The following is a 21,260-nucleotide window of genomic DNA, read 5'->3' as shown; positions in this document are numbered from 1 at the left end:
ACGAAGAATAGGGACGGGTGCGAAAGAGGGAACGAGGTGGAGACTACCGGCGGTCGCGCTCTCTCGCGCGACTCCGAGAGAACGTACGAACCGCGAGTCAAGGAGGGAGGAGAGGTTGCGAGAACAAGTGGGAGGCAGCCGTAAGACGAAGAGGTCTCTCTTACGCGAGAAGGGGAACGAGACGAAACGACGAAGAGAAAAAGAGACAACGTGAGTGAAAGAGAGAGAGAGAGAACCGAAGGGTTCGGATGCAAGGAGAATCGGAAAGAGTCGAGAACGAACTGGAAGAAAAGAAGACGATAGACGGTGGAGACAGAGAAAGCTCGGGAGTACGAGGGGTTGGCGAAGGGAAGAAAATCGAAGGAGAGAGGAATCGCGAACGGGAAGAGAAAAAGAAACGGGAGGGTATGTCGAGTAGAAGAAAGCAAAAAACGGAAAGGGAAGAGAGAAGAAAGGAACGTGACTGCGAAAAAGGGAAGGAACCGAAACGCGAAACGCGAAACGCTAGGAGGACCGTAAGGGTAGGGCAGTGTGGGGTGGGGCGAGGGAGGTGGTTAGGTTTAGGCGAGGCGAGGGGTGGCGCGGCTTGGCGGGGCGAGGCGAGACGAAGAGTGGCGAGGAATACAGTGGCGCGGTGCGGCGCGGCGAGGCGAGGCGAGAGCAAAGGGTGGCATGGAGGGAGAGGTCGCGAGGAAAAAGAAGAAATCCCCACTCGCAGCGCGTAGATCGGCGGTAGGTTCGAATCGTACTGTCTTGTCGAGATTCGCGTCTGCGTCTGGATGTCTCCGTGTGTTAGTCGCCCCCGGAATCGTCCCGGTCGGCATCGTCGGTGCGCGTCGTCGGTGGCAGAGGTTGCCGGTGGTGGGGAACGCTCGCTCGTCCCGCCACCGATCGAGGGAAGGTTGGAAAGGCGTCGACGGTACCAGGTTACCGTCCAATAGGGAGAACTGCCACCCTGGCGGCTCCGCCAACCGGATAGTCGGTTGCGCGCACAGAACGCCCATCCTCCCCGTTCCTCGAGCTCCCACTGATGTTTTTATTTATTACATCTGTGACTGGGTAGGGAAATACTCCCGACTCGACCGAGAGAGCGTTTGCCACTTTGAGAACGAGCGACGCGCGTCCCTGCGAGTTACCGCCGCAGCCGCAGCCGCAGCCGTTTTCGTCGCCGCCGTCGCCGTCGTCGTCGTCGTCGTCGCCGCCGTCGCTCTCGTCGTCGTCGTCGTCGTCGTCGTCGTCGTGGTCGTCGTCGTCGTCGTCGTCGTTGTGTTCGTCTTGGTCGTCGTGCTCGGGATCGCTGTCGCGCCGCGACAGCGTTTCTAGTCGTCGTAGTTCTCGTTGCCGAGGTGTTCGTCGCGATCGTGCGCGTCGCGCGTTATTCGTCGACGCGTCGCGTCGCGGCATCGGCTCCGTCGTGTTCGCGTTCCTCGTCGCCGACGAGTTTCGAGTTCGCGAGAAACCTGCCGTCCAGCCGCGTCGTCCGATCGTCGCTTGCTCCGATCTGGTCGGTGAACGAGCAGCAGAGGAAACGCGTTGTCCCGGAGGATATCTCGCGGGTGGTCGATCGAGGTTGGGCGAGGGGCAGCTCGGCTGCTCCTCGGGCGAAGCCGGCCAGCACGCGGGGCACGGACCTGTCCGCGAGCAGAACGAAGCCGAGATCGTGGCCGGCATCCAGTGACGATTGCCGATTGTCATGGACACGGTTGTTCGAGTGGTTGTGCACAGTGAAATCGTTAGGTACGCGTACACGGTCCAACTTGCCCCGTGAGAGGCGACGGTTAACTCGAGTGACAGTGAGGTCGTGTCTCGCGGTCGATCCTGGATCGACGCGACGCGCCTGATCGGCTGGTTCCGGCAGCCGGGCGGTCGTTCGAACGAGATCAACGGTTTAGCATGCGTTGAGACTCGCGGTGTCGTGATCCTCGTATCTCGCGGTGTCCACGTGGCGAGAACCGAGGCGAGGTGTTTCCTCGCGACACCGTAACAACATTTCGAGGGAACGCTACGATATATCGAGAGGGAGGTGGTCGACGACAACGGATAGACGCGTGCTCTTTGGACGGCCGATGGATCACGGAGCGATGGATAGCGCTTCCGATCACAGCAGTCGCGCCAGTCCCGTAACCGGCAGCCCGAAACATCCGCACAGTCCGTCGGCCCAACAAGCTCAGCAACAACAGCTCCACGGCTCTCAGCATCAACCGCCGGCGTCTCATCAGCAACCTCATCCGCGGGACCAGCTCCGCGATCAACAATCGCAGCAGCAACAGCATCGCGGCGTTCCCACGCCGGGATCGCCGACCAGAGGTTCGCCGCCTCAAGGACTTCCGTTAAGCCCGCCACCCATTTCCGCCGGAGGAGCGCCCAGTGCACCGTCAGGTATGGTGCCCCGTATGCCGGGATTACCACCACCGGGACTCGGACTACTCGGTCAACTCGGTGGCATGCTGAGCGGTCACCATGGCTCGCCGCTCGAGCTGATGGCGGCCCATCACGCGGTTCTACCCCCGAGGTCCTACAATAGCCCGCCACCGATCAGCACCAGCGATCCTACCGCGAACGAGTGCAAACTGGTCGACTATCGCGGTCAAAAAGTGGCCGCGTTCATCATCGCCGGGGACACGATGCTCTGTCTGCCGCAGGCATTCGAGTTGTTTCTCAAACACCTCGTCGGTGGCCTGCACACCGTCTACACGAAACTGAAAAGGCTCGATATAGTGCCGTTGGTGTGCAACGTCGAACAGGTTAGGATTCTACGCGGACTCGGAGCCATCCAGCCAGGAGTCAATCGATGCAAGCTGCTCAGTTGCAAGGACTTCGATATACTCTACAGGGACTGCACAACGGCCAGGTAAGCGTATCGCGGCTACCTTACTTTACTACCTAGATAATATGTATCTTCTTCGAAACGAAACGACTCGCGACGATACGCGAAAACGACTATCACTCTTTGTACCCCTAACAGCCGCTCCAAAGAGAACGGAAGCTACGATCCCCGCGTGTATTAATAACGCCCGGTGTCGCCTCTGGGCAGCACTTTATCTTCGGCCAGCTACGTTCCTTACCTTGCTACCGGTCGACCATGAAAAAAACAAACATATTTTAATCGTGCCTTGGCTTCTGCTTCTCGAGGACTATCTCCGTTCTCGGTGATTTTACCGTTTTCTCGTCGTTTCCCGAAGCTTTTTATCGTTCTTCCTCCCTTTTCTGGCTCGTTTCTATCTCCCGCTCTCTCTCTCCCTCCCTCGTTCGTTCGTACTGTCGCGACAGGGACGGCAGGAGATTCGAGCAAAGGCACGTGCCCTTGCATCTGGAATTGTCAACGGGCCTCTGTGCCAACAGGTGTCCCTTTCACGGCAGTTTCTCTGAATGAATCGTCCCCACCGACGAGACAGAGAGAAGTGGCTGTAGTACAAGCTTACCCCACCCACGAGTTAGACGGCAGACGAAACGGAATGGTAAACGGAACGAGGGGATCCGGTGGGATCGGCGAAACTATTGTCCACGACTCGGCGCTTCTGTCGCGCGTCTCGCGTCCACCGAGCCTCTCGAACGAACTTTCGACAACGTAGCTTCGTCGCGTCTCCGGACGATCTCGTTTTAAACTTCTGATCCATCGCGATAACACGGTCCGCGAAAGATCGATCGGTGAGAAAACTGGTCGCGACGGCGGACAATTACATCGCAGCGAGAGACGCGCAGCGGTAGTCGCAACGGAAACGGATTCAGCGCGACACGGTGAGGGCGAAAGAGAAAGAGGGCCGAGGGATAGCGGTTAGATGAAACAGGGACGGAAGCAGAGGGACTGGAGAGAAAGAGAAAACTGAAGGAAAGAGAAAGTCGTAGGGATAGGGATCCAAATAATCCGAGTCGCAGTCGAAGAACAGAGTTGAACGAGCCGTCGGCTCGTGCGGGCCATTCTTCTCGCCTCTGCTCTTATTTCTCCGTTCGTTCTTTTATCGAATCGATCTTTTTTAGTCTTTGGATACTCCTGATACGACGGCTTTCGAAGATACTGCCGCAGAAATTATTTCCTTCCTCGCTCCCCACTCGCGAAAGAAAAGCAAAAGTGAAGAGTGGCCTGAAAAGTAATGGTTACGATAAGGGAAATGTAATTCTTTTGCTTCGATCCAGCGTGGTTGCGTCTAAAACAAGTTACGTCGATAATGTTACGAGGACGTAGTGTTTTACTACTTTATGAGCCGAGTCATTATAGCGTTCGCAATAAATAATTCTTTTTATGCGCGTGCTATCGTACTTACGTACTAATTTGTAAGTTTTAATTAAAACGAAACATGTATGTTTTATACTTTGTTAATAGAATAAAGTATACAGTGATTGCCATCTTATCCTTTATGTAGTTACTACGATCTATAAAGCCCCCGACTATCGAGTTACGATAATACAATATTTTTTAACATTTTCATGATTTTCGTCGAGTCGAAAGAGCCAGAAACGATCGTAATAACAAAGTTCTTTCAACGATTAAGGCATTACGTGTATGCCGATCGTTCGTGTTCGAATACCGAGATATCGTATCACAATGGTTATTTGTCATTAATGGCATTATATTACAGTTAGAATGTAAATTGCATGTGATCGTAATCCAAAGGTTAGGCTTCTCGATGTTAGGTTAGAATAAACCTAAAATTCCACTTGAAAGGATCATATTTATTTATACTCTATACGTATAGCTCGAAAAACAAAGTCGACATCCTTGCTCGAAATATCTCTGAGACCATTTATCACGGTCGAGGCATTAGCATTGTTCAGGGAGAAATAAATATTCTATCGCAAAACAGTCAGTGATATTGGAAGAGAACCTTCGTGGCAGGAGGAGAATGTGCGCGAAACTGAAACTCCCGTTAGAAGCGAAAAACACGATCCAACGGAAGATCCCACCTTGACTCGAAAATCGCCTCGCATCCTGGCTTTTCGTGTATCGATCGGAAAAACGAGCGGAGGCATATCGGCAGAGGGTGAGAAACAAGCGAAGCGCGGAGGTGTGCGGGGCGGCGAGGGAGGATCAGCAGGAAAAATCGGATGATTAAGAGACGCGGACCGGTGTGTTCGGTGTCGTCGTGTGTGCGGTGGTCCAGTCTGGTCGCGTGTACCGCTGACGTCGTTACATTCTGATAATGCACGGGCAGCGGTAACACCGGGGCAACGGGGCTGCACACCGACGCGGATTCAATGCCCGCACAGTTACACGCTCCTCCGGCCGCTTCTATCGCCATCGATGCAACAGCATGCACCGAGAACCGCACCGATAATTCAGCGGGATTTTTCTTGCGGTTTACAGCGCGGCGCCGGCTGCGCTGCAACGCTCCGCCACGCCGCTTCACCTCTCGTGCACGGCCATCTCGCGTACCCTCGGACCTTCGATCGAAACTTCGTCGAAGCTGCCCACGCGACGCGACGCTCGTGTCGTTTGGATCGTTGTGTCCCCGATTCCGTACCTCTTCTTTCGCTTTTCTAATTGCTGCCATATATGAACGCTTCTCTAACGAGAACGGAGCCAATTATCCTCGTCAATTTGTTTGGCTCTGGTGAAAAGATCGCTCGAATCTTTGGAAGCGTGTCCCGCTTACGTTTTATACCGATATGGAAAATCATCGAGTTCCTCGATGAACGTTAGTTTAATCGGTTGAGCTCTATGATCGATGAAATTCCACTTTCCCTATATTTGCCGCATTTATTATCCGATACTTAGGGTACGGTTCGAATGCATCGTCGATCAGGTTTGCCAAATTCGCGCGAAACTTAACGGTAAAATATGTGGTACAATGACTTCGATGTATAATTCGCTGCACAGGTTTCGCTACATTTAATACCCTATAGTTTCGTTGTCAAACAGAGTTATCTTTGCGTTAATTGTCTCGTTACTCTTTCGGATATTTCAAGGTAATATCGAGCAACGCAGCTCGCTCTAGAAAAGATATTTCGGCGACAAGTTGTGAGAAAGTTGTCCGGTCGTTGGCTAGCGCACTTTAGTGCAGAGTACCAAATCGCGAGCAGGATCGCGATAAATATCGTTGGCGCACGAACGCGAGATTTCCTCGTTGCTGTCTTCTTTCTTCCTTCCTTTTTTCCCTAACCTCTTCCTTCGAGTCTTTCACAACGCGTCTTTCTCGCCGCGTAACCCACGAACGCAGCAGGATACGTGGGAGTGCGCGCGGCCCTGGACTATAATTCTATGCGCTATTAGCCGTTTAATTATAAAATTGTGCATAGATTAATTGGCTCCCGTAATGGGTCTAACAATGCACAGACGCGCACTCGGTGACTAACGGGAGGAGGGAACGAGAGTGCGCTTGCATAAAGAGGTAGGGAGGGAGGGAGGGAGACAGAGAAGGAGACTTACAATTACCGAGAGAAAGAATATGCTCGTGCCAAAGAGAAACGAAGAAAGATCGCGGTATAGGTAGGGGGAAGAAGGAACATCGTTATTAATATTTATTTTCTTCGCTCGTACCTCCCAACTTTTCTCGTTGTTGCTGTGCGCTTATGCACAATCGTATCTCGAGACTGTAGGCCCGATTAAATGGATACGCGTTCGCGTTTTCGCGCCAGCGAAACGGTTCCTGTGCATTGGCGTAACTGGGAAAGGGGCCAGGCTGGACCTCTGATCCCCTGAACGAAAATACATATTGTTCTAAAAGTATCCCGCATTTTTTCCTATCGTTCTAGAATACGTTTCGAAGTTCGCCTAGTGATCGTTGAAAATTTTCGTTCTAATTTTCGATGCAGGGTCTTAAGCGTGCACCTTGACGAGGTCCGTGCTCCGTAACGCTACAGAGGGGTGGTTCGCGTTTTTTCAACCAAGAAATCGGATACTTTTCCTCTCGGGGAAAAATTAAGTAATTCCTGGAAGCGTCCAGCTAGCCGTTGCGCGGACGTTTAAAGAAGCGACCGAAGCCTTTGGGGTGGAAAGAAAGTTGAACGAAACGAAATTACCGAGAGGCAGCGGTATAAAGAGAGACGCGTCACGAATGAAAATAAAGAGAAAGGAAGGAACCAGAAGGTTGAGTTAATCCTTCTTGTTTGTCTTTACGTTAATTATCTAGAATTAAGGAGGTTGCTTGTCGCGGCAGACCGGTCGGATTACTCGGCCGATTATTACTTGTTGCGGATTATTAATTACCGAGAATTACCGTCCTTGCGCTAGGGTTCGAGAATCGACGAGGGTAGCGGCAGCGACGTTCGAAAGAAAATTCGATCGATTTTTTTAGGAGAAGGGAAATCTCGGGACGGGAACGAAGGATCGGGAATGATACTCGTAAAATTAAGGTTTTTGTATCGAGACTGGCAAGTTAATCTCCAAAAATAATTAAACTCTCATCGAAATGTGGAATTTATTAAACATAAATTACCCCCGATGTACATAAAAGCGTTTGGTATCGTGTCGAAAATTAAAATGACGCTAATATTAAATTATTTTAAGTTTTATAGAAATAAACGAGTTAGGGAAAGAAAATTCGTATAAAACGAGGATTTATTATAACGGCGATGACGAGGGCATGTCGTATAAGATAAAATCTGATTATAAATACTTTTCTCATTTAAGCCGTAATACTTCGACAATAAAACATGTAACACGCGTGTCTTTTAGACAGACTTTCGGAGAAACTAGGTGATTCGTTTAGTAGGTTCGCGAAGAAATTGAAGAGTAACGATAAACGCGAGAGTATCGATGCGTCAAAACGTGCACGTATATCTAAATAAAAAACGATCCTCTCGACAATGGTAATAGAAGCCCTTCAAAATATAAAAGCTGTGCTAGCAGACCGGTTGAGTACGCGTGGGTTATGAAACCGAAAAAAAAAAGAAAAAGCACCGAACCAGCTGCCGTATTCGATACAATCGCCAAGCGGATAACTTCCCCGCGGAAAAAGATAAATGGAAGGAGAATGGATCGAGACTGGATCCACGGGAACCTCGTGCTCGAACTACACAATAATTGTTCGTTGTGAAAACCAGCTATTTCATGAACGATCTTCTTCCTTCTTCCTTCTTTTTCCGCTTTGATTTGGAAATCGTACTACTTTCCATACGAACAGTGGCGTAACTAAGATTTTCGCTCGGCGTACACCGTGTCTCTCGGCTTTTATCGCAATTTAGGTCTTTTAACATTACTTTTCGATTTTTTTCAAATTCTTTCATTCGCGTGCTTTCAAGTCGTTACCCACCGTTTAAACGTGTTTTATCTTGGTACTATTTTAAATGTTTAGTAACAACGCGCATCACAATTTATAACGGTTATTGTAAAACGTTCGGTTCGATCCGACACATATCATAGGCAATTTGTTAGGAAATTCGGAGGCTCGTGAATTCTCGAGGATATATTAAAATTGAAAATACTCGGGTGATTGCTCGCGAACGAGCAAAATTCGAAAGAAAGAACGCGGCGAAAGAAAATGAAGAAGAAAGCCGAACGAAAACGCCCGTGGCTAGGATCGGCGATTCCTCTTTATGCAGCCGATACGGATGCAAGTCATCGGAGGGGTCGGTATTGTATCGAAACGGTGCGGCGTGGCGCGGCGCCAGGCTCCCGTTCCGTGACTTCTCGTCTTCTTTCTGTTGTTCGTGCCACTGGATCGTTCGCGACCTTTTCTCATCTATCGACTGTCTCGATAATTCTCGGTTCGCGGTATCTTCGTCTAACCGATCTAGATTCGATCATATGATAATACCGTGTGACGTCGTCGTTGTTACGTTAATTGGGAATCCGCGAGCGTAACTCTTGGATACTCTGCTATTACTCTGCGCTGTTATTTTTTCTCTATTCATCCTGCATTAATTTACAAGCTCGGTTAATCCTGTGAAACGCGCGTTTCAACTTCGTTCAGCTATATTTAGCAATCATATTTTTAATACAATAAGTGCATGCATATATACATGCGTTTATAAAAAGGCAGTCGAGGAGCTGCGTTAAGTGGGTGTAGTTCAACGGCAACAGTTTTTCTGAAACATACTGATAAGTACCTGTCTATTAGGAGAAAAAAGACATTGTCTGTAATAACCTTGTTTAAAAATAGACGAAAGGATTTAATTACCGATGAATCGAATTAGAAACGATAGGAAGAATTCGATTAATCTCTTCACGATACGATGTATGGGGATCTAACGCGAAGCGATATTACGCGCGATATCGCAACGCGATGAGTTTTACGTAATTGCACGAAGCGTGACGATACAACGCGTACAATTTTAACGCGTACCGATCTAACGCATGGTAATCCAACGTGTGGCGATATAGCATAGCGACGCATTTCAAATCTAATTACCGTATTTTATAGTTATTGTAAGTTTCGAATCTTCCCTATGTTTCATTTCTGGCCGCCTTGTTCTTCGTTTTTTTTTTTATTTTCACTTCGATACCGTGCCAGTCTGTCTAGTCTACAATACCTATAAACCTGGTTATCTATGAATGCGTATATTAAGTCGGCTGCAATTCAATCGTTCGTTTCAACGCGTGCATACATGCGCGAATCGCACGACCACGAATGCTTAGCTTTAGTCGTATCTCGACTTTTTTATCGGGTCAGTGAGTTCGTTGGAACTTGCTGTTCTTACAACGATGCGAGTTACGCCTACTACATAAATATGTATTTACTCTCCTGTGTATACGTGTGTGCACCTCGGCAGTGCATGTCTTGCAGCGGTATATGCACCGCAGCGTTGTCGCTCCAAGGTAAACATAGTTCCAGAGTTTTTTCCACGGAAGAGGCGCGAAAAAGTTCAGCTTCCGTTGTCCTTTCTGTCGAACGACCTTTCAACGAGTTTCGACGAAAGGGTAAACGTTGGTAACGACGTCGAAATCGCGCCATCTGCTCTCGCGTTCATCCATTGTTGGACAGTATAAATCATGACCAAACAAGAGGCGATGGAATATTTAACGGTAGTTCTTTCCTCTCGATGTTATCGCGATTTTTGCTAGATCGTATCGACGGATTCGATGAAAAATGGGCAAACGCGATCGATCGAGAACGCGAATCGTTCCTCGAGATACCCCGAGGTGTCAGATGGTCCCTAATAGAGTGTGGGACGGTTGCGTCGCGAACATATAAAACTAAAAACGCTCGTCAACGAATACGGCGCGATCGTTTCAAATTCGTCGACGCATGAACTTTAGACGGTTTGTCGATTGTTCGGTGGAACGGTCGCGACCAGACTAGTTAAGGTACGAAGAGAAATCGATTGTTTCGTAGGAACCAGTGACCCACATTAAAACAGCTGACTCGTAGGGAGAGCCCTGGATATCTAGTTGTTAGCCCTACACCTCTACCCTTGTCGTATCAACGCGGCCTACCCTTCTTCTGTTCCGACCCCTTCCCGAAAGACAACCTCCCGCATACTCTCGGCTCTTTATTTTTCTCGCTTGCCGCTCGTCGGTCTTTTCTTATCTGGTCTTCGATTTTCTAGACGGGTTTTAGAAGAAATTGATTTGGAAAGTTTAACGCGCGGATATGCAGAGTTCTAGAAACGTATTGAAACGTTAAATATTCGAACGATGCTGTCTCGGATAAACGCGTACGAAATGAAAACGAGTCCAGTTCGGTCGAGACGAAACGCATCGACGAGAACTTGTGACAGGGCCGAAGAAGAAAAAGCACGATGGTCTGCAGCGAGAACGATATCAACCCATCATCCCTTCCAGGTAGGGGAGGTTTTGTAATTGCACCGATTATCTGGTGGATTGAAACGGTGAATACACAACGCAGAGTGTACGAACGCGTAGAGAAACCGGGCTGGGTCGGATAAGGCGGAGCGAGGGGTGGCGTTAGCAGGGTGAGACAGGAGGAAAGGCGCTGCAATGGGGTGGCGAAGAGAAACACGGTATGGAAGAGGCGGAGAAGGGGATCGCAAACGGTACTCGGTAATTTCGAGTGATTCGTGGACGACGTCGGCGAGCATATCGCGCACCCCTTTCTAGAGAGGGGTTTCGTGCGCACGGCAACCACTCGAACTCGTTACACACGGTAATTAAACGACGCACGAGACCTCCCTGCTAGACGCTCGGTATTTTAAGGCAGACCGTTAAAAACTACACTCGAACTGAACTCGCCTTTACCTTGCTCCGTCTCGTCTCGTTTCGTCGACCACTGAACGCGACGTTTTAGATTTTCGAGAAATAGCAATTTTTTTTTGCAACTTACAAAAAAGTTTGTCAAGATTCGAAAGAATAAATTGGAAGAAAGAATAAGAGCAATCGAAGCTTGTACAAGTGTTAATCGGCTAAGAAGATTATCTTTGGCGTGGGATTCGCTGGCGGTTTCTCAACGGACCTCTTCGACAACGATGCCTTCGAGAGGGCGTATAGTCGACGGGGTCGCGAAATTGTCGAGAGGGATCGGAATTTCCATAGAGCACGTCGAACGGATCGAAACGAGCCGCTAGCTCGAAGCTACTCGTTCAAATCGGGTAGCATATCGATGAACGACTGTAATCTAGTAATCTGGTAGCAACCAGTAGACACTATAATCGGCACGTTTTCTCTCTGTGTTCCTAACCGTGTGTGGGATTCGTGAAACGCGGATAGCGGCTGATCGTGTCCGTACAAGACCCCCTTTCACCCTGTCGTTCACGTATCTCAGCCGGAATCGGGATTGTTTGCCAGTTACCGAGGCGAAATCGCTACCAATCGGTAGCTAAAGCGAGGCCGTTGCGTCGTTTGCTTGGCTCGCGTGCCGTCGAGTTTGGCGTAACGTCGCGCGTCAATCAACGCGAGCCCTCTCACGGACTCTCTCGCGAGTAACGATCCCTCGAGCACTCCGCCACTCGAGCATTCGAGCACTCGACGTCGAGCCGATTTCTCCTACGCGATACGCCTCGACATACGTACTGTACACCTTCCGAGAGGGTAACTCGTTTTCTCCTAGACATTGTCTAATCTTACTACCGACTCTCCGAATTTCGACTATTTGCTAAATTTGCTAAATTACGCTTATTAAAGAACAGCCGTAGAGTCGTGAAAATTTATTTTATCGGTGATCGAAGGGCATCGCGAAAGCTAATCAATCTTTTTTACCCCATCTTCCTCTATGATACGACTGATCGAAATAATTGCCAGTGTAGAGTAATTATATCATTGTACCGAATTACCTGACGGCGTTCACGGTCGTCGTTACGCTCGTGGGTCCCGAAGAACCGCGAGCTGTTATTAAGCGCCGACGTTGATGCATCTAGTCCCGGTTTTACGTGGCAGGGATGTACGTCTCGTATCGACGGTAACATTCTTCTTTCTTGCTCGAGAACGACGAGCAACGAGAAGAATTTCGATCGGTACACTTTACGAGCTGAAGCCATTACGCAAAATTTCGAGTTACGAGTGTTCGATTGGTTTTTATGGAATTTCGTGGATCTGGCTCACGATGGATCTACTCGTTCGAGGATTAATTTGTCGAGTGTTCGCGGAAGAAATAATTGGTTGGAAAAACGTGGCTTATTTAGAAGGATGAAATGGTCGTTCGGGTTGGAGGAAAGGAAAACGTTCGATCGGGAACATTTACCGATTGCCGGGCAATCGCGAGAGGCGCGATCGACACCGGGCATAGACGTGTAATTACGAAGGGCTCCGGTTCTCCGAGTCGAGCGGTCCGCTATTTATCAACGTCGCTCGTTACCGCTTCGTCTTCCGTTCGACCGAAAGAAATTGCGGACGATCGAACAGTGCTTCGTCGTCGCGAAATATCGCGTCCGATTCGCGATTTCACGGTTTCTCCTCGAGATCCGAACTCTTCCCGTCGATCTCGAGTTTCCGCTGCGCGTCCAAGACGCGGCGGTCCGTCTGAATTATGGATGAACGGCGTTTCGAACGCGAGAAACATCGTTCTTGTTCGAACACGAGGACGAGGACGGCAACGAGGACGAAATGGAGGGGGAAGACGATCGTTATCGGCCGACACGAGCCATAAAGTACATTTTAATTCGAGCTCGCCGCGATAGATAAAGCACGAACGGGCCAGGTTAACAGGTACACGCTCGCGGATCGCACGTACGGACAATCAGACTTGCAAAAGCGGCACTTAATTGGTCTCTTAACGGCGCGGGACGGTGATTAATTGGCGCCGATCTGACCGCGAAGCTGACTCGCGAGTTGACCGAATCTTCGCGAGAGTAAGCGAGAATCTGTTCGAGCGACGCGAAACGAAGCGGAACGCGAGCAGGTCGAGCGACGACTAGAGAAGAGAAGCGCGTATTCTCGCTGTTGAGAGAGTTCGCAAACGAGCTGCCGTTAATGAGGCGATATTTCAGTTTTTGAATAACTGACCTAACGTGGACGGGACACACGTTGAACCGGTTTCGAGAGCAGTCTCGACTCCCCGTCTGTTGGTACAAAAGTACGTCTTTACCTCTTTTGTCGAACGTTTCGCGTGTTTCTGCCTCGATATCGTACGCCACCGTCTATCTCTCAATTAGTACCTTCGTCGAGTCATCGACGGAGAATCAAGCTCGAAGGTACGAAGGAGAGAAAGAGCACGGAGTAAAAAGAGAGTATCGTACCTATCGACGAATCGAAATGAAAACCAAACAAGTCCTCCTCCCCTGGCAAAGCGTCTATTCGTATCCCGGCAATAATTGATAGAATAAATTAAATCATTTGTCTTGGCGGGAAATTAAAAAGGTAATTTATATACGACTGGTCGGGGCGTAGCTGGGCCGAGTGGCTGGCAAACATGGCAGAGAGCAAGAGAGAAACGGAGAAGAGAAGAAGGTTGCGTACACCTACACGCTGGCTCGTGTTCTACCGACGGAATCGGACACGGAGAAAAGGGTCTCGGATCACCGTGCAACGAAACAAACGAAACGAAACGAAACGATGCTCCTACTCGTAGCGATGGGGTTGGCTTAGGGGGAATGGGGAATGGGCAACAGGGAGGGGGTGGACAAGAGGGAACGAAGTACGCGTCGGTGGCTCGTTTTGTTTTTGGTCCGTCTTTCGATTTATTCCACGCTGATGAATCAGGTGTGGCGCTCTCTTCTTCTTTCTGTTCGCGAGGTCGAGATTACTTTTGTGGGCGGGACGCGTTCTGTCAGTGCCTCCAGAGGGTATATTCAGGTATAGAAACTCTCCTCGTACGTTTCACTCGATCCTGCAGTTGAAATTTAAATCTAGTCTGGATCTATCAATCGTGGACGAGCCGCATCGGAGGTCAACGGATGAAATTTTGCCGCGCAGCAACGTTTCGCTCGCGTGTTAGTCTTGCCCGCGTTTTCGACTTATAAATTACGTTACATTTCTATTTTTCCTCTTTCTTCTTTGTAGTTTGTTTTAGACCGATGTAGGTATTTGTCGGTAAGATGAAAATTAATGGAATGGAAATTTTGCAAAACCAAACGAAACTTTACGTACGAATTTGCATACCTTGTATTCCGGTATAGCTTTGTCCAAAATGAAATACGAATTCCCTTTTTGCGCTTCTTCGCCGTAATAAGCACGGTCCACGCGTTTCGGATCACGATAAATACCAGTTGAGGAGCGTGACTTGCTCCAGTAATCCATGCCACCCGATCATCTCGAGTTGTTCGCGTTCAACCGGAACGCGAATTGTTTTTTGCGTTTCTCCGTCGTAATCGCCATAGCCCACGTGTTTGAAATCGCGATAAATAGCAGTTGAGAAGCGTGTTTTGACAGATGAACCGACGAGACGGTGGTCCTGCCTCTCACGATCGCGACCACGATTTCGGCGCGAGCAACGAACCCGAAAACATCCGCGGCGCCGTTAACGATATTGGCTTAGGCGCTTCTGCTCGCGTACCGTCGACGATAAATAACGTTTTCGAGCGAGCTGCGAGTTCGTTCTGCTCCCTCGTGCAGACGGAACAAATCACGATAGTCTAACGTCGCCACGGACGGGAGGAACGAGCGGAGAATAGGTGGTAGAAGCTTGTTCGACAGCCATCGAATATCTGTTTTTTCGAACAACGCGTTTCCTGCCTCCGTTTTGCGGACTCTTCGACCATTCTCTCCTGTCCATTGCAAAAGTCCGCGATATTTTCATCGGGTTATTGTTTACACCTTCATTATCACGCTAATTAAGATCGAGCAACGATAATAAATTCCTTTTTAACGATTAATATGGATATTAATATCTGCCAGGAGAATTATCGACGTTCACCAGTGTCAATCGATGTTTTATACTACTTTATATTTCTTCTTATGCTGCTCATTATTCATATGTTAATCGGTCGTTAGAATAATTGCATTCTTTTAACCCATTTTTTATTCGAATTCTAATAAAAAGCAGGCGTGATTGTCATGATAATTATACGGTTTAATATGTTTTGATCATTACCGTGATTTTTTCCGGTCCTTGTTTTCAAAGTATCGTTAGGAAATATACATGTACACGGCGATAATTTACGCGTTATCATACCTATTAGTATAATTGAAGAGCGCGTTTTGGCGACGAAAGAAAATTGAAAAATATCTGTTTCGACGATTGATTTGGTGGGGCGGGAAAAAAATGGTAATTTCGATGGTCGAAGAAACGCTGGTCAGAGAAAGAATCGGAAAGCGGGGAACAGAAAGAAAGAAGAAACAAAGCTCGGTCTCGAAGCGGCAGCGACGGACGATTTGTTCGCGCCGCGGGAGTTCGGCTTAACGAAAATAAGCGAACTTCTCACATAACTCACTGGGGACTTGGCTCTCGGGCCCTATTTCACCTCCTCTCTGTCTCTCTTCGCTAAACGAACCAACAAACGAATACAAATAGAAATCATTAATGGTTTTGTTTCACGGGGTCTAGTCTAGGTTTCTCGAACAGTGCACGATAATGATTCGTTAATGATTCCTGGCTAGCCCGGACCCGGCTTGAACCGTTCGGTTCCTCCAGAGAGGAGAATTTTTTCTTTTATTCCCGTTCGAGGGGTCGAAAACTCGTCACTCCGACGGAACGAACGAAATTCAACGCGGTTACCGGTAAAACGATTCGTTGAAACACTGGAACAGCGGGGGTGGCGAACAGAGAATCCGCAGGTAGTCGATTCGTCGATGGTAATCTGTGGAATCGAGAATGGAAAAGAAAAGGGTAAATGTTCCATCGCGAATCTATCGAGTATTTACTTTACACGTTAACGCGTTACGTATTTGGAAATAAATCCTCCCTGTGTATAACGCGTTGCATCTGTCTTTTGTCGAAAACCGATTCTCTAAAGAATCTCGCGTGAAATCTAACGCGTTCCTTTTTATCGAATTCGTCGTTCGTTCCTTCAGTTTCCCGCATTTCCTAACAAACCATCCGTTCTTTCCCACTGTGGAACCACGGGGAACAGCGTCGTATCGATCAATGACACGAGCCTTTCGAACAATGCAACCCCGTTTCTCTATTACGGTCATCAGTCATTCGGTATAAATATTAAATTCGCTAAAAAACTGGTCGGTGTTGGGGTCGAAGTTGCACCGTCAGCCAAGTATACAAAAGGCGGGGCCAGCTGATCGACATCGTGCCGATCGAAGGGGTCCCGATCTCGGGAGGATCTCGCTGTTCCTGGAATCGATCCCGCGCGATTCTCTCCGCCGCTCCCGTTCCTCGACGACCCAACCTTTAAATGTTATTTACGCTCGACGTTAATACACGGGACAGTCTCTTTGTTTCTACCTCCATCTTGACCATCTGTTTGTCCTTCCGGTTTCGTTTAGCGACAAAGAATAGCAATGATTCTTCTTCGAGGAGAGCATCAAAATGGGCCTCGTTGTCGTGGCTGCGGGAACAAAACAAATGTTGCAACGGGGATGAAGAGGGAGATGCATTGTCGTCGCCGAGAGACGACCGTTTAGCGTTCGATAATGCGGCGTGTCTCGGACAGAGGAAGATCGGCCGCGTCCAAGCAGAGCACTCTTCTCGAGAGCACCTTCGAGGGTACTTTAACCGACCGAGGATCGAAGCAACGGTCCGCAAGAAACGCACCGGTCCCGTTCGAGTGCGCCGGACAATGTGTTCGATTGTTTTACCGCGTCGCAATTATCCCACTCTTACGATTAGTACGTAATTAGCGATCAAAGAGTACTCTACGTTTCTCCTCCGTTTCCTTTCGATTTTGTCCGCTCTCGAGTACTTTCGTCTTCGCCCGTAGAAAAGTTCGCGTTCATCGACGCGAATTAAAGTTTTCCTTAGCAAATAACAGCGGAGAAAACTTGTCCGTGTACGCAGAATTACTCAACGAGTATATTCGAGTGAAAAAAAAAATGATTTTTCTTACCTTGGACGAGTCGGTCGTGCGGATCAGTTGGCACCGAGAATGCCGATAAAACGAGGAAGCTACGAGCACACGGCATCGAATCGAGTTAGTTCGTAAAGCGCCGGTGCTAGGCGAATAATCGTAGCTGCAGGCGTACGCGAGGCACAATGAGACTCGGCATTAATTAACGAGGAAATTAGCATTGCCGGGGTTAGCGAACGGCAGTGATTACGTTTTAATGATACGAACCGTCAGAGCGGTAGGAACAGTAGCAACGGTAGGAACAAGCAGACACCGGTAACAACGCGCGACTACGATTCTTCGGGTTGTTGGCTGCGCGTCGAGGATATATCTAACATCTATTCCTCGTTTTCGTCTTACATCTACCTTTTCTTTCCTGCATCGCAGCGACGCCCAAGCTTTATCTCTTTCTGTGTGAATTTTGCGGTTTGCGATTCGATTCTATCTTTTCTCTCTACCGCTTCTCTGTTTCCGCGTGTACGGACAAAGAATACAACGGAAGAATACGAGAGAAGAAGGTGCGTCGTAATTTTAACCGGATTTCACGAGATCTTGGTTTTTTCATTTAAAATACTCTCAGCAAGTAGACATTTATTTTCTACGCGAAACTTTTATGCGCTTGTAAAAAGAAAATTTAACCGTTTCGCTAAAATCAAATTTGTTGGTAGGCGATTATTTAGATTTAGTTTGGCGTTCGACTCGTAGATAGATTCTTTTCGAAGGAGCGTGCTTTCGGGAAAGGAGGACCGAAAGTAAAAAGTATTTATCGAAGCGAAGGGGTTAGCTGGCTGGGATTTAACGGGGAAAAAGATAGGAGGCAAGTACGAAATCGGACGAGAAAAATCGCACGCGTCAGCTGGAAGGTCGAACAGAGAAATCTCGCGGCGTTCTTAATTAGCTACCTCCGCTAAAAGGGGAACATAGTAGGCGCGTCTCGTTTCGCCTTGCCTGGCGCTCGTGCGCTCATTAATATACGAGAATAAGTTAACGCCGCGTTAACGCGTACGCGGTTACACGCTCGAGTCCGCTCGCCTTTGCTCGAACCACCGAAATCGTCTCGATAGGATAGCCCGATTCGTTCGGCTAGCATTCTTCCTTGGATTCCAACCAGTTCGTTCGCGATATAATGCTCTATCGTGATACCGAACACGAAAAAAAATTGTTGCATGATTATACGGTGCTCGCAGGTTTGTTTCCGGAATCATAACGAAGCGGAGGAAAACGTTGAAAGGAAATCGAAGTATAATTAATCGTATAATTAGCGGTTCTGCGATTCTAGCATACGTTCACCCAGCTGTAAATCGGCGCAGGAACGCTTGTTATTTCAACGACCGATCGTATAAATTATTCCACTGAAATTAGTGACTAAAACACGAACGAATCGATCGATAATCGAAGCGTCGTCGAGAATTTTTCTCGATTTCACGGAGACAAGGGTATTTCGATCGAAAGCGCAGAAACGATTTCGGGCAATTTCTCGATAAAAATATCGGAGCGTGCGCGTATGTAAGTCGGTAGACGCGAGAAGTTATCGGTCGAAGGAGCGAGCGAGCAAGAGAAGAAGCAACGGTCATACATAATGTATGAGGAAGCACGGTGTATCGGTGACACGCGGTTCCGGCCTTCGTTCGCGGACGAGGCCCTTCAAACACGGTGACAAACAGGTTTCCAGCATGCGATTCGTTACGCACGGTTCCCCGCGCGCGTACCGTCTTGCGGCTCGAGCGGAAAATCTTCGTCCGTGCCGTACACGTTCCCTGTACGGAAGCAAGACAACAACGTAATCGCTAATTACCGGGTAACGATAATCTCGTGGCTGAAAAAAACACACGGAACGAATGGTAGTTGTACGGAGGCGCGAGGGAAGTACGAAGAAGTAACAGGATCGAGGAGTTCTCTCGATCGGCAGAGGACGCCATGCGTAACGGTCCTCCGCGACCATTCTCCTCCGTGAGATACAACGTGCCAACCGTCCATTGTTTAATTTGTTTGCCGTTCCTCCTCTCCACGGTTTTACGATCGTTCCAGTTTGTTCTTGCGGCGCAACGATCCGGGGAAAACTGAGCCGGATACCCGAGACCGTCCAACGATGACTGTTAATTGCGAGACGATGTCGCGATGTTTCGAACAAGACGAAGGCGGTACCCGAACTCGGCGAATTCGCCAAGAACGCGAGTCACCGTCACCCGCTTTTAATCTCTTCCATCGCCTAAACCTATTCCACGTACGGCCGTTCACGTATTACCGTCGTTCGAGAGGGGATCGATTTAAATTTTCCTCCAGGAAAACGCTTCGCCGAGTGGAGTTCCCGCGTTTTCCGTGCAGACGGCCGCGTTCGACCGTTTTTAATCCGATATTTGTCCCGAATCACGCTCGAAAGTGCTCGAAAGATCGCGTCGCGTAATCGCGCGGCGGGTGACGGCTCGCATCCCCGTCCCGTGCGAGCTCGAGGTGCCCAATTTCTCGCCCCCGTCGATCGCTCGACGGGTGGTGGACCGTTCGGTCGGCAACAAACGCTACCGCCATCGGCAACTGTCGCGCGCAAAATGCACCCCAAACGTCCCGTGAGCTTCTCTTTCTTTTTCGCCTACCAGTCTTCTCTCCCCTCCGCTTTTCGAACCACGAAATCGCTCACGCCCCGATTATCGCGACAAATAGACCCAGCCTGGATTTCACGCATCCCCGAATTATTTCAGACACGTTTGCGCGACTAAAAGAGACGCGGCGCCCTTCAGCCCTCTTGTTTTCCCCCCGCTCTCGACGGAGCCTTCTCGCGAAAACGATACGCCCTTACGCTTTTCGAGCAGATCCTCGGAATAATCTCCGTAGCTCGCAATTTCCCGGTGCTCGAGTTTTCTCGCGAGGCTGCCCTCTTCCCCTCTTCTTCATTTTTTGTTTCGCTCTCTGTTCGGTCGGGAAACGAAATGGAAATGCAATAAAAAGTTGTAATCGAGCCGGCTCGACGGAACGATATCCGTATCCTCTGTTGGACGGGGAACCAGCGAGATCGCTTTTTCGTTCTTTGCTTCTCATTACTCGAACTCGAGAAACGCGAGACTCGTTTAAAGAGATGGAATATTTGATGCGAGTTAAGAGTTGGCTTATATTAGGTAACCGTTCAGGCACGAAACGACTACGGGCTAAGATTTTTCTTCGCTCTTCGTTCGCGCGAATAGAGCGTTTTCCGAACGTTTCTTTAATAACACGCGTGGAATCGACGCGTTCCTCGCCGCGACAATAAGCTCGTTGCGTTATAACGCGACGTAACACCAACGAGCTGGCGTTTTCGTCGGGTTGTAATTTATTCGAGGCCACCCTGTAATTAGCGGGTAGCCCCAGAGCGTAATATCCCTCGGTCGGGTCCGCGTTCTCGGGATTCCATTTATCACAAATCAGCAGCTGCCCCTGAAAACTCGTGGCTCGGTTGTCCGAATCGTGTCGGCATTTTATTAGGTTGTCGAACGAGTTCGTGGCATTATTTCCAAAATGTAAATATCGTTTGATCGATACCGTATTCGTTTTCGTCGATTGTTCGACCAGGATTTTCTAAGACCGTTCGTTGTTTCTGCGACGAAACAGCAGATTGCGACAATTTCAATGTACGATTAGTCGAACGAGAGAAGTTGTTTATTCGATGAGTTTCCTTCGTCCGAGGAGTAGCATTTTTCTCTGGTCCGTCGATAGAATCCCCCTCGGTTTCCGTGAAATCGTGCGTCGAATACGAATCGGCGTTGAATCATGGCGCGACAATCGTCCACGAGAGCAATCGAGCGAATGCTTCCAATTTCCTCTCTCCAGCCCTCGATTCCTTTGTTCCCCTTTCGTTTCTCTCTTTGCCGTGGCTCGCAGAGGGCGAAACGCAGCAACAGGTGTCCGCGGGGACATTCGCAGAAACGCGGAGGGTGCGAGAGACGGCGTAGAGGGTGAAGGCCAAAAGGGGTGGTTCGAGAGAGCAGGGCGAGAGAATTCCTCCTCTTTATTTATGAGCTTTTTTATTCGACTTGTTGAACGCCTTTCTCTCGTTCCCTCTGTTGGCCCATTCTTTTCCTTTTCCC

At 49.0% G+C, this 21,260-nt stretch overlaps 1 protein-coding gene across 3 annotated transcripts in view; it reads left to right on the top strand.

Moving 5' to 3' along the window:
- Nucleotides 1-687: 687 nt before the first annotated feature.
- Nucleotides 688-21,260, top strand: part of dac (dachshund family transcription factor) — a 147,711-nt gene continuing 127,138 nt past the window's right edge. Inside the window, exon 1 of one of the 3 annotated variants that reach the window (XM_012297463.2) lies at nucleotides 688-2,851. In XM_012297463.2, the coding sequence (XP_012152853.1) occupies nucleotides 2,067-2,851 (785 nt within the window). In that variant the 5' untranslated portion in view covers nucleotides 688-2,066. The remainder of the gene's footprint in view (nucleotides 2,852-21,260) is intronic. The other 2 variants (XM_012297464.2, XM_012297465.2) reach the window with 2 other exon arrangements.

Source organism: Megachile rotundata, chromosome 7 (genome assembly GCF_050947335.1).
Source record: "Megachile rotundata isolate GNS110a chromosome 7, iyMegRotu1, whole genome shotgun sequence".
Classification (NCBI taxonomy): Eukaryota; Metazoa; Arthropoda; class Insecta; order Hymenoptera; family Megachilidae; genus Megachile; species Megachile rotundata.
Note: the sequence above shows the minus strand (reverse complement) of the source record. Positions and strands in the feature narration are given on the sequence as shown.